Genomic DNA, 14,110 nt, shown 5'->3' with positions numbered 1-14,110 from the left:
GCAGCTGTGTAGTCAGAAGCTTGCTTCCCAACCACATTGTTCCAGGTTCAGTCTCACTGCGTGGCATCTTAGGCAAGCGTCTTCTACTATAGTCGCGGGCCAACCAAAGCCTTGCGAGTGGAGTTGGTAGACGGAAACTGAAAGAAGCCCGTCCTTGTGTGTGACTGATTTACAAGCAGTGTTGGTGTGTTTATGTCCCTGCAATATAGCGGCTCGGCAAAGAAGACCGATAGAATAAGTATCAAGGTTTAGAAAATAAGTGCTGTGGTGAATTCGTTCGTGTAAAAGTTCTTGAAGGCGGTGCTCCAGCATTGCCGCAGTCTAGTGATTGAAGCAAATCAAATATATATATATATATATATATATATATATATATATATATATATATATATACATATATTATATTTTTTTTTATATATTATTGTTTTATATATTATTTTCTTCATTTTGTACTTCTTTGTAAAAAATCATTTTCATTCTCCTTCTTCTTGATAATTTGCTTTTCGCAATGAAAACCGGTTAGAAGAAATCTTTATTAAAATATGCTTCCAGTTTAGCATTCTGGCTTTTTTTTCATTTTCCTATATATATATATATATATATATATATATATATATATATATATATATATATATAATCTCTCAGGTACATACATATTTATATATATATATAATCTCACAGTCACAATAAGGAAATCGTTTTGTTTTGTTTTGTTTTGTTTTCCTAAAAAGTGAAAATATGTGATTGATACCGTTTTGAAGGTATGCTTACGATTGTTTAGCCGTATTTTTCACCTTCTGCACAATGTGTGGTTCACCCGTGTTCAAAAGTATTGATCTGTCCATCCCTGATTGATATTATCGGTGTTCATACCTAAATTAATCCACGTGTGATTATTGTATTTCCATATTTCGATTATCTTTTTAGTCTTTCCTAATTCTGAACACAAATCTCGTTGGATTTGCCGTTGTTGTTGTTGTTGTTGGTGTTGGTGATGGCAGTGGTGGAGGCGGTGGTGGTGTCAGTGTTGTTGTTGTTGCTGTTGTTCTTGGTGGTGATGGAGTTTTGCCGCCCCTGGTTAGCTCTGGTTAAGCGTAACTATGATCAAAGGCGCTACAACCATGACCATCTCGTCTTTTTAATGGTGTTTAAGACTACATTATTATTCAGTATTTCCTCTTATTTAATGCAGTGTGATTTCAAGCAGATTTAGCTGATATTTCTAGCAGGTCGATTGACCATTTAGAGGCTTCCTCGTTAGTACGTATTGCTGCTGCTGTTGTTGTTGTTGTTGTTGTTGCTGTTAATGTTTTTGTTGTTTTTTGTTGTTGTTGTTTAGCCCCAGGTGTGTTCTGATCAGGCAAACCTATGACGAAAGACATTCCAACCATAACTCTCCCGTTTTATTAGCAGGCAAAGTATAACTCGGACTACAATATCCAATGTGTCCACTTTTAGATCAGTTAGACCTACGACCAAGAGACATTCCGCTCGTGACCATCGCCCTTTATTTTTCACATACAGTGTATCTGGGATCACATCACCCTCTTGTTGTTGTTGGTGGTGGTCGTGGCTGTCGTGGCTGTCGTGGTCATGATCTTCGTCATCGTAGTGTGGTGTTCTAACTGTTGTTGTTGTTGTTGTTGTTGTTGTTGTTGTTGTTGTTGTTTAACTCCATGTGTTATTAGTGGTAATGTTGTAGGCGTCACTGTTGGAGTGGTGCTTGTGGTGGTGGTCATGTCATTTGTGTTGTTGTTGTTTTGGTGATGGTGGCGGCGGCGGCGAAAGTGGTGGTGGTGGTGGTGGTGGTAGGGGTGGTGTTTTTACTGTTGTGGTTGGAGGTGGTGGTGGTGGTGGTGGTGGTGGTGGTGGTGGTGGTGGTGGTAGTAGCAGTGTTGTTGTTGTTGTTGTTGTTGTTTGTTTGTTCGTTTGGTGCTTGTTTGTTTGTTTGTTTGTTTGTTTGTTTGCTGTTTGTTGTTAATTAGGCCACCACTAAAGTTTATCTACAACCACAGCTATCAACTATCATGTTAGGCAAGTCTCTTTGTTCGATGACTGCATCATCGTTGAAGTAAAGCAGCGATAGGGAACTAAGAGCTGTCGGGGTACAACAGATAATCTGCGAACTGTTTTGTTTCAGGTTCGAGACCATGGAGGTGTGTGCGTAATCCTGTAGTAATTTGATATCACATTCCCCAGAGCAATAATTGGCACGATATGTTGATGGAATTATTATCCAATTCCATCCAAAATCAGCGAAAGTAACTTCCATTGGATACAAACAGCAACGGTTCTCAACTTTGGTGGCATCACACTGGAGTCCAACTCCTCTTTTACTTCTTTTGCGTCGGTTTGGAACCATCTGGATTTCCAAATACGGTTTCTGGAAATGGTAGAAAGAAAAAAAATATTTAAAAAATAACATTAAAAACAACGTTGAAAAAAAAAAATAACAACTTAACATAAGTACAACACCTGAATTTTTTTTGTGGGTGGATGGGTGGGGGGACTAATCAATCATATCGATCCCAGTACTTAGTTGGTATTTGTTGTGTCGATGCCCCCAGGCGAAGAAGTAGGATCTCCCAAGACATATAAATAGAGGTGGTCTGGCCGTGGTAGGTGTGTTGAGTAGCAGTCGAGTAGCAGTTGTGTAGCGGTTGAGTAGAGATCATCCGGAGGCGCTAGATAGCAGTAGCGTTGAGACATAACAGTATTTTATTTTATTGACCCAGGAGGGATAAAGGCAAAGCTGATCTCGGCGAGATTTGAACGTAAAACAATGGTATCTGATTTAGATATACGGTTAATAATTTTACGGGGAGAAGTTAGTCGATATGTTTGTCCCGAGTATTTGACTGGTACTTTAGTTTATCGACCCCGGAGGGGTGAAAGGTAAAGATGATTTCAGCAAAATTTGAACGTAAAACAATGGTTTCTGTTTCGATACAGCGCTAGCAATTTTACAGAGAAGAGTAAGTGGTTCACAACTTTTTTTGACACACGAAACTCTTTGATGTGGAGGCACTTGGCCTAGTGGTTAGAACAGCAAACTCGCGGTCGAGGGATCGCGGGTTCGAATCTCACACCGGGCGATATGTGTGTGTGTTCGTGAGCGAACACACATTTAAATTTAAATGTTGAAGCTACTTTCAGTTTCCTATTTCTTTATTGCCCACAAGGGGCGAAACATAGAGGGGACAAACAAAGGGCTAAACATAGAGGGGACAAACAAAGGGCTAAACATAGAGGGGACAACAAAGGGCTAAACATAGAGGGGACAAACAAAGGGATTAAGTCGATTATATCGACCCAGTGCGTAACTGGTACTTAATTTATCGAGCCCGAAAGGATGAAAGGCAAAGTCGACCTCGGCGGAATTTGAACTCAGAACGTAACGGCAGACGAAATACCGCTAAGCATTTCGCCCGGCGTGCTAACGTTTCTGCCAGCTTGCCGGCTTCTCTCAGTTTCCGTCTACCAAATCCACTCACAAGGCTTTGGTCGGCCTGAGGTTATAGTAGAAGACACTTGCCCAAGTTGCAACGCAATGGGACTGAATCCGGAACCATGTGGTTGGTAAGCAAGCTTCTTAGCACAGTCACTCCTGCACCACTCCCACAGGAAGTGAGAGACCCCTAGTCTTTAAGGGATCCCTCTAGGAGAAGGCTAACTCGTATATAAAATTCACTGCACAGAATACAAACAGCAAATTCCGTAAGGTGTCTGCTCCAACGTTTTCACGGTTCTGCATATCCACAGCCTCAGATTCGAACTTTATTTATCGACCGCGAAGCGGTAACAAGCAAAGTTGATTTGGGTGAGATTTGAACTGACAGCGCAGAGAGTTGGAACTCAGATCAGTGAAGTTACAAACGAGGCCACAGAAAAAAAATAAACGAAGGTTCCTTTCGCACGGCGTTTCTTGTTTTGAAGTCTAATTCCGCAGGATTCTGTTTAACCCTTCACATTAAAGAGCTTTAACTACGTCATCATACACATCACACACACGTCACACACGTCACACGTCACACACACACACACAGTCACAGCGTCGCAGATATAGTCACGTCCCCACCGCCTTCTCTGTTTATACCTTCACTTGAACAGTTGATGAGTAAGTTGATATGCAACATGTCACATGTAAGACACACACACACACACAAACACACACACTCTCTCACACATACACATATAATATAAATATACATATATATATATATATATACATACACACACAAATGCATACATATACACACAAACGCACACACACACACACACACACATACACACATGCTATAGGCATACGTACATGCACACACAAATGCATACATATACACACAAACACACACACACAAATGCACATACTATAAACATACGTACATGCACATACAGATGCATACACACACAAACGCACGCACACACAGATACACACACACAGACACACACACACACGCACAGATCATCTTCACCACCACCACCACCATAACCACCACCACCACCACCACCACCACCACCACCACTATCGCCGCCACAACGCCACCACCATCTTCTGTATTTACACCTTCACATCAAAGAGGGATTTTAGTAAGTTGATTTCGTCACATGCAAACACACACACACACACACACACACACACGGCTATTAACCCATTTATTCAGCATCTACAGTTGGAATTGCCTGGGAAAAGGAATTGTATTGGGCAGTGGGAAAATTGAGGGTGGTGGTGGTGGTGGTGGGAGTGGTGGAGAGTGTGTGTGTCGAAATGCCGCCACCACCACGACCACCACCATCACCTAACATAAAAAACAAACATACTGAGAAAATAAACCAATTCCAACATCAATTCTGACAAAACATTATCACTTTCCATTTTGTGATTAGGCTAATAGTTTCTGGTTGCATTCCTGCTAGTTACACTGCTTTGTTACTTTAGGCATTTTCGATCCCAAATTTTATCATAGACACTAATAACCGCCTTCCCAGTGTAAAACGCAACACACCATAGATTACCTCCCCCCCGCCATATCACTCCAACGGTAACACTGCTCCTGCGTCTTTAGGGTTCTACTTTAAAAATAACGAAATATTCTAGGGAGCTCTTAAATTAAATATATATTTAAAATCTCTTCATTTTTTGGTAGATCAAACGGAATAGCATCAAAATTGAAGACAGACGTTCCCATGCATATATATATATATATATATATATATATATATATATATATATATATATATATATATATATATATATATATATATATATATATATATATATATATATATATATATATATATATATATATATATATATATATGTATATATATATATGTATATATATATATGTATATATATATATGTATATATATATATATATATATATATATATGTATTACAATTGCAGCGTGGAAGGTGTTTATAAGCCATTTAAGAAACACACAAAAACCGTTAGATTCACTTCAACATTTAAATTTAATTTGTGTCAAAATATTTTCGTCGCTTTGAGACCGCGACCTGTTCACTGACAAAATTCTGTGCTATATATATATATATATATATATATATATGAATAATAACAATAAATGGAGCAAAACGCATATAAATAAAAGTTCCTTTAATTCCTACATATGTTTCAAAATATATGTGCAATCTACTCCAAAGAAGTAAGAGCTGCTGGAATTGCGCATGTATTCATCGTCAGGGAACTAACATATAGAAGCAACGTATATTCCCTGACGATGAATATTTGTGTAATTCCAGCAGCTCTTATTTCTTTGGAGTAGAGTGCACATATATTTTGAAACATATGTAGGAATTAAAGGAACTTTTATTTATATGCGTTTTGCTCCATTTATTGTTATTATTCATATCTACTCAAAATGCATCGCTTTAACTTGGTATCTCTACCTATAAAACGGGTGTGATAATCTGTTTTTTTGTGTGATTTTTGTTACCCATGGTAACTATTAACATATTTACATTGTCAAGGTTTTTTTAAACTGAGATAATATTAATATATACATAAACTAATATGTGACAATTATTCGGTTGCCATAATAAGACTCCGAGTTTCGGATGTCATGGCGGAAAACTGCTCCGGCATCTCATCAGTTATCGAGGCAATAAAAAAATGCTATATATATATAAATACGTATATATGTAAGTACGTGCATATACATATGCATATATATATATATATATATATATATATATATATATACACGCACACATAGCATACAAGATAAATTCTTGACTTTTAAAACGTTCTCACCTTCCAGAGAAGGTAGAACAATAGCCTGGTGGCATTTGGTATGGGACCATTTTCAAATAAGAGAGTCAATCTCAGGAAACAAGAAATCTCCAATACTGATGTATAACATTAAGAAGCAGATAGAAAAAAAAAACCCATTTTGATTCGTTTTCGTTTTTCTACAACATTCCACTAGCCTCTCTTAGTTGTTTCATTTTGCTCATTTCCATCTCATTTATCCAAATAATCTATGCTATAACATACACATGTAAACGGGTACATATATATATATATATATATATATATATATATATATATATATATATATATATATATATAAACACACACACATATACATATGTTATGATAAAGAACATTGAAATCTGAGATTTAAAAAATAAATATTTATTTTTATCGTAAGCAAAAGATTTTGATGTTATTACGAACGATAAAACATCGAGATAAGTCGCAGCTTGTTGTTTTTGGACTGCATATGATATTGAGTAGGTTGTCCTGACATTAGCTGGTCATTGTGTATCGCTGTCGCAGTCTGTTCCTTGTTTTGTGATGTCACAGCGCTCTGGTCAACTGCTGTTTCTGCTTCTGTCTTCTGACGTCTACCACCAGCCGTCTGGTGCCTGTTCGTTGTGATTAAAATGCATTGAATAAACAGTGGCGGTTTGGCTCAGAAACAAAAGCGCGTCAAGGATGAAGTTGTGTTAGATCCTATTCCACACGAAGACCTGAATGGTCAGATTTTTTGATGACGTTGGTAAGATTCTAGCAAATCGCGATCTTACCCTTCAATTTTCTGTTTTTGTTTCTTCTTTTTTTTTTTGCATCGGATTTTGTGATTCGGGTTCGATTGCTAAATATTTTCTGCTACACATCCATCCATCCATATATGCATATATATTATGTAGGTTGATAAGTCAGTGAGTAGTTATAGAGGTAGACAGGTATGTGTGCACGTATGCACATGTGCAGTTAGGTAGGTAGGAAAATGTCTGTGTATACATGTCTGTATGTATGAATGAATGTATGTACGTATGTGGATAGGTAGGAAGGTAGGTAAGTACGTAGGTAGGTATGTGGGTGGTTAAAGTGTCTCTAGTTACATCCGTATCTTGATTCCGTGGTAATATCCAGTTACGAAAGCGCTCTGAAGATAGTTCTGTCCAAATTCCTGGCTATGGGCGTGGAGAGACCGTAACGACAAACGCTAAAAACATACATAAGCTACATTCTATGACCTTAATGCCAATACGTGTAGAAAACGAAAAATCACTACTTAATCTCATCATACACACGCACACACACGCATCAACATAATACACACACACACGCATATATACATATAAATATGCTTATGTATATATATATATATGTATGTATGTATGTGTGTGTATACACACATAAAAGGTGCGATGGGTAAATTGCCGCCATTTTATATTTTTAATTTCGCGCATGCGCTTTGTTTGCTTTTGATTTTGTCGACTACACAGTATCGTAGGATCAGTTGGGCACCGTCTGTGAGAAAAACAGCACCATGACGCGATTCACTCTGCCAGAAATTTCGAAACGACATGCTCTATTGCTTGGCATTCGCGCCAAAAGCTTCAATACGAACATTTCGGAGTGTTTGGGTGTCAATCTGGGGACAGTGCAATCCGAGGACATGAACCGAAAGTACAAAAAAATCAAACATCCAGTCAACATCATGGTGTTTGAAGTGATCGTTAGTGATGGCGATGTTATGCCTCCATTCATCTTCCCACACGGCCTCGCACTCAACACGGTGGCCTACATCAAGTATCTGGAGGAGGTAGTGCTGTTCTGGGTCAAGAAGACCCTATGTCTGGCAACAAGACTCTGCACCATGCCACACAAGCAAGAGAACCCAGTCATGGCTGTCACCAAAGATGAACTGAAGGCAAGGGTTATGGTAGCATTCAGCAATTTAAACAAGGTGGCCGTCCAGAAGAGGTGCAGGAGATTCCGAAGTCATCTGGAGGCCGTGGTTGAAGCCAATGGCGATTTTATTGACTAAATTTACTCTTTAGTATTTCAAGATATTTTAATGTTATTTTGGTAAATATATCCGTTAAAATGAAATGTCAGTGTTACTTTCATTTTTGCGTAATTTAGACATTTTATTCACTGCACCCTGTTTTTTCCTGTTGTCTTTTTTCTCCGTTTTTTAAAATTAATTATATACATACATACATACATACATACATACATACATACATACATACATACATACATACATACATACATGCATACATACATACATACATATATATGTACGTGTTTAAGAAAAGAAAGTCCTAACCAGACGGCTATTGCAAATTCGATACTATTGTATAATTAACACCAGAAAGCTTTGACTACCAATAATGTCAGTCTACTATTCGATTTTCCTAAGAAATTAGACGAAGGAAATCGTAAAATTCTTCATCTTACATATTGTTAAAAACACCTCTTTTAAATAACAAATCAAAAAATATAATAGAACAAGTAGGTGACATCCCCTATTTTTAATATATTTCTAAATTTCAGAGAAGACTATCTGAAAATTTCATTAAAACAAGGTTCTGGTAACATAGCCATACGTTTCACAAACAAAACCGAAAGAAGATACAAGTCAACGTTATTCAAGTATGTTTGAACTTCGTCTGACACAACTCCCTCCATTTTGTTTTAGGTTGGAAAGAAAGTCCTGTTGCATTTTTCACATCATTAGTTTGAGGGTGTTTTCTCAATATTAACTGTAAAATAAATATTTTTTTTACATTCTAATGGGTTTTTTCTTCTCTTTGTAGATTACTTTACTCCAAATTTATTAAATTCGTATCAATTTTACCCTTTTAAAATGAGTTTAGATCAGACCCATATCGGACAGAGCATACTGTAAGAATTCATAAAAGGAAACGTTAAGAAGTATTTATTTTCTCAATGGAAATGAAGCTTTAAGTGTCCGGATATGTAATCGATGGGAAAACTGTTTATTAATTTTGAAGTGGTTGTTAATAATCCTGTCTATTATAGGCTGCTCGTGGAGGCGCAATGGTCCAGTGGTTAGGGCAGTCGACTCGCGGTCATAGGATCGCGGTTTCGATTCCCAGACCGGGCGTTGTGAGTGTTTATTGAGCGAAAACACCTAAAAAAGCTCCACGAGACTCCGGCAGGGGATGGTGGGGAACCCTGCTGTACTCTTCCAACACAACTTTCTCTCACTCTTACTTCCTGTTTCTGTTGTGCCTGTAATGCAAAAGGGTCAGCCTTGTCACACTGTGTCACGCTGAATATCCCCGAGAACTACGTTAAGGGTACACATGTCTGTGGAGTGCTCAGCCACTTGCACGTTAATTTCACGGGCAGGCTGTTCCGTTGGTCGGATCAACTGGAACCCTCGACGTCGTAAGCGACGGAGTGCCAACAACAATATAGGCTGCTGATATGCGGGGTTAGGTTCTATGCCTTGACCCGAGCATAGAACGGGGCTCGAACACAGTATATGACCAGTATTTATTTTGTAGAATCCTTCCATTTCACCCTACTCTCCAGAAACTATACATGGACAATCAATAGTCTTTTTTTTAAATATATATATATATATTTCACATTGCTTTTCTTTCTTCCTTCCGTATTATTTTCGTATCTTTCATTCCGATTTTAAAAATTATACTCTCCTCCATCTCCTCCTCCTCCTCCTCTCTCTCTCTCTCTCTCTCTCTCTCTCTCTCTCAATCACTCGCTTTCCTTCTCTTTCTCTCTCGCTCTCTCTTCTGGGGTCCTTTCCCATCATTGTGACATTTCGTTCTCGTCTCATTTACAAACTATTTCGTCGTGTTGTCTTTCTCTACAATTACAACAAAATGGCGGCTATCTTATTACCATCACGCTGAGCTAGACGAAACTAAGACAAACGCAACGAGCCACATGATATAAACACACACGCACACACACATACACACACAAGCCCATAGACCGCAGCCACTTGGCTGAAACACATAAAAAAAAAAAAAAAAAAAAAAAATGTATATTATATATGTGTGTGTGTGTATTATATACATACACACGCATATATAAACATATATACTTATATACATTCATGTATATACGCATATTCATACTTATATACTTACACATATACATATATAAATATTATATATGTACATATGTATATATGTGTATATGTATATATGTTTATATGTTTATATCGATATGTGTATGTACATTTGTATATATAAGTCTATACATACGTAAGTATATACACATATATACGCATAAATAAATGCATGTACACACACACACACACGCATGCACATACATACACACACACACGCACACACACACACACACACGCCGCACACACACACACACACACACACGCCGCACACACACACATATATGTATGTATATACATACGAAAGGGTGCTGAAAAGTTTCTGGCTTTGGGTAGAAGAAAATACAGGAGAATCACTTAATTATGATTTTATTGAACATCTTCCCTTCTCAGATTCGCACCATTATTGCAGCCATCACTACGGTTTCCTGAGCCCTGTAAAAGAATTCGGAAGATTGGGCCTCCAACCAAGCCTTTCGCGAGACCCTTAAAACTAGGAACTTTTCATCCCACTCGTATACGTATAGAAATACACACGTATATATTCATATACGTATATATATATATATATATATATATATATATATATATATATATATATATATATATAACAGTAAGAAAATGGAGGGGAATATGTGGTATTCATCAACTTGCAGACATTGTATTGTGTCAATTTACCTGTTTATTTTCTAACTAAGAGGACAATAAAAACAATATACAAACACATGTGACATATTATGTCGTATCAGTAATTAAAAAGGACATCTAGTGACCGAAGATTGGACAATGTCTTACAGCTGTTTCAGTCTAGGGAAACAAAAACAACAACAGCAACAACAACAACAATACCAGCTGCAACAACAGTAACAACGGTAACGACAAAAACAACAACACTAGCAACATCGAGAACGAGAAAACCAAAGTAGGCAATATTGCTCCCCCCCCCCCCCAATTTTTTCAGGGGGCAGATTGAGGAACGGGTAGATTGAGGACAGTTAATGCTTCACTTACATATCCTCTGCTTTCGTGGTAGTCAGACAGGAGCACAATGTGGTTGACACCGTATTTATTATTGGCCGTCGCCTGCATTGGGATGTTCTCATCTTTCGCAATTAGCCGCTTCTTTATTAGTTTGGTCGTCTCAAAAGTAATCCACTTCCCTTTGCCTTCGCTGTTTCTCTCCAGCTTCACTTTGCGTGTCCGTAGAGACTTATTTGTCGATAGACAATTTACCTACAAACAAGGGTGAAAGAGAAACAGAAGAGTTATATTTTATTTTACCTTCTTAATATACCAATATAAATGTCTTTTATTATGTCCCAAACACCATTTTAATATACCAATATGTATTTGTTTTTGTTACGTTCCAAACATCATCTTAATATATATATATATATATATATATATATATATATATATATATATATATAATGCCTTGTATTAATACGACCCTGAGGAGATGCAATATCCAATATTTTATAATATGCATGAATCAATCTGGATGTTGCATCGAAATGATCATAGGTCATAATAAAGTCTTTACAATGGATCAGATTTTATCTCTTATTTAAATCGATATATATATATATATATATATATATATATATATATATATATATATATATATATATATTATTTAAAAGAGTTCCAACTCTGTTTTTTTATGTTTTATTTATGTTCTTATAAAATTAATATGGGATATAAAATATGGAATATAATATAAATAGTAAAATGAAATGAAGAATTGAATGTCTTATTGAATATATGAAATATTGAGTATTAAATATAGAGTATTAAATGTATAAGGACTAGTATACTTTCCTACCTCATGGCATTCATCAAGGTACTCTATAGTTAATACTCAATATTTCATATATTCAATAAGACATTCAATACTTCATTTCATTTTACTATTTATATTATATATTCCATATTTATATTATATTTTCTATATCCCACATTAATTTTGTAAGAATATGAATAAAACATAAAAAACAGACAGAGTTGGAACTCTTTTAAATAATATATTCCTCTATACACGATCAAACAAAACCCTTTCTTTAATATTTAAAATTTTTTTATTCATATATATATATATATATATATCTTTTGTTATGTCCCAAGCACCATCTGAATATACTAATATATATTTGTCTTTTGTTCTCAGCTTTATAATGGAAACGATAAACATTTTACTAATTCTCTCAGAAAACACAATAATTGATAAGACATTTTAGTTGCGAAAAGATTAAGACACCTACCTCAAGTACCGTGAACTCTTCTTCTTCTGCAGTCTGCACGGGTCGTAAATACAACCACAAAATTGCTTTCTTAATTGAATACATGTATGGTAAAAGCTTCAGTGAAAACTGGAACGTATTTGTTAAGTTGGAGAAGGAAGAGTTTGACACTGAAAAGAGAAGAAAAAAAATCTACGTTAGAAAGTCCTCTATTGAAGAATCCGTTTTGAGATTCTTTGCTCCGATATTCTAATCACACATCGATAGTACTGGAGCTGTGACTTCTCAATGCCCCTGTTCATACAACGTAGATAGATAGATAGATAGATAGATAGATAGATAGATAGATAGATAGATAGATAGATAGATAGATAGATAGATAGACAGACAGTTAGGTAGATGTATGTATGTACGTATATTTCAACCACATGTTTTACCTCTTGTGGTGAATATTGAAGGGGAGATAATACCTGCTCCGTCAGATACAGTCGAAGAATCTGCACATTTAGTTTATTTTCTATTTAAGAATTTTTATTCTTTTATTTTCTTACACATAAATCGAATTCTTACATTTTTGTCGCTTTTAGCTGCATATTGCACCGATTCATCTTTTGGAATTGCCGACGCAGCATAACTCGAGACGCGGCTGTGTGGTAAGAAGTTTGCTTCACAACCACATGGTTCCGGGTTCAGTGCCACTGCGTGGCACCTTTGGCAGGTGTCTTCTGCTACGGCATTAGGCTGATCAAAGCCTTGTGAGTGGATTTAATAGACGGAAACTGAAAGAAGCACGTCGTATGCATATATGTATAGGGAGAATTCACAAAAAAAACAACAGACGAAGACAGGTGGTGTAGAAAACAAATAGATGTATTAGTATAACGTTCGGGAATTGAAAAAGTCTTTAACTTTTCGAGCCTACGCTCTTCTACAGAAAGGAACACAGAAAGAAACAAGGAGAGAAAAAATGTGTGTAGTGGTTAGCGATCTATCATGGCGAATCATATATGTATATATGTATGTATGTATATATATATATATATATATATATATATATATATATATATATATATATATATATATATATATATATATATATATATATATATATATGTATGTATGTATGTATGTATGTAAGTATATATATATATGTTTGTATGTATCCATGCATGTATGTATGTGTCTTTGTGTCTATATTTCTCCCCTATCACCACTTGACAATCGGTGTTGATGTGTTTACATCACTGTAACTTAAAATTAGTACCAAGCTGAAAAAAGTACTGAGGTCAACTTTGACTAACATTCTTCAAGATGGTGCTCTAGTATGGCCGCACTCTGATGACTGAAACAAGTAAAAGAACATACACACACACACACATATATGTATAATATATATATATATATATATATATATATATATATATATATATATATGATTTTATTCAGCATATTCTCCTCTCAGATTTACACACTTATTTTCTCGGTCT

The 14,110-nt window shown here is 36.1% G+C and overlaps 1 protein-coding gene across 2 annotated transcripts in view; it reads right to left on the bottom strand.

Annotated features, from left to right (window-relative positions):
* Positions 1-1,309: 1,309 nt before the first annotated feature.
* Positions 1,310-14,110, bottom strand: part of LOC106877250 (growth/differentiation factor 8) — an 80,209-nt gene continuing 67,408 nt past the window's right edge. For both annotated transcript variants that reach the window (XM_089343643.1, XM_089343642.1), the window contains 3 exons: positions 12,645-12,793; positions 11,395-11,616; positions 1,310-2,383 (listed from right to left, as the gene is read on the bottom strand). In XM_089343643.1, coding sequence (XP_089199769.1) covers positions 2,000-2,383; positions 11,395-11,616; positions 12,645-12,793 — 755 coding nt within the window. In that variant the 3' untranslated portion in view covers positions 1,310-1,999. The remainder of the gene's footprint in view (positions 2,384-11,394; positions 11,617-12,644; positions 12,794-14,110) is intronic.

The sequence above is a fragment of the Octopus bimaculoides genome, chromosome 27, assembly GCF_046866305.1.
Source record: "Octopus bimaculoides isolate indiv1 chromosome 27, ASM4686630v1, whole genome shotgun sequence".
Classification (NCBI taxonomy): Eukaryota; Metazoa; Mollusca; class Cephalopoda; order Octopoda; family Octopodidae; genus Octopus; species Octopus bimaculoides.
This window is presented reverse-complemented; position numbering and strand designations above follow the sequence as displayed.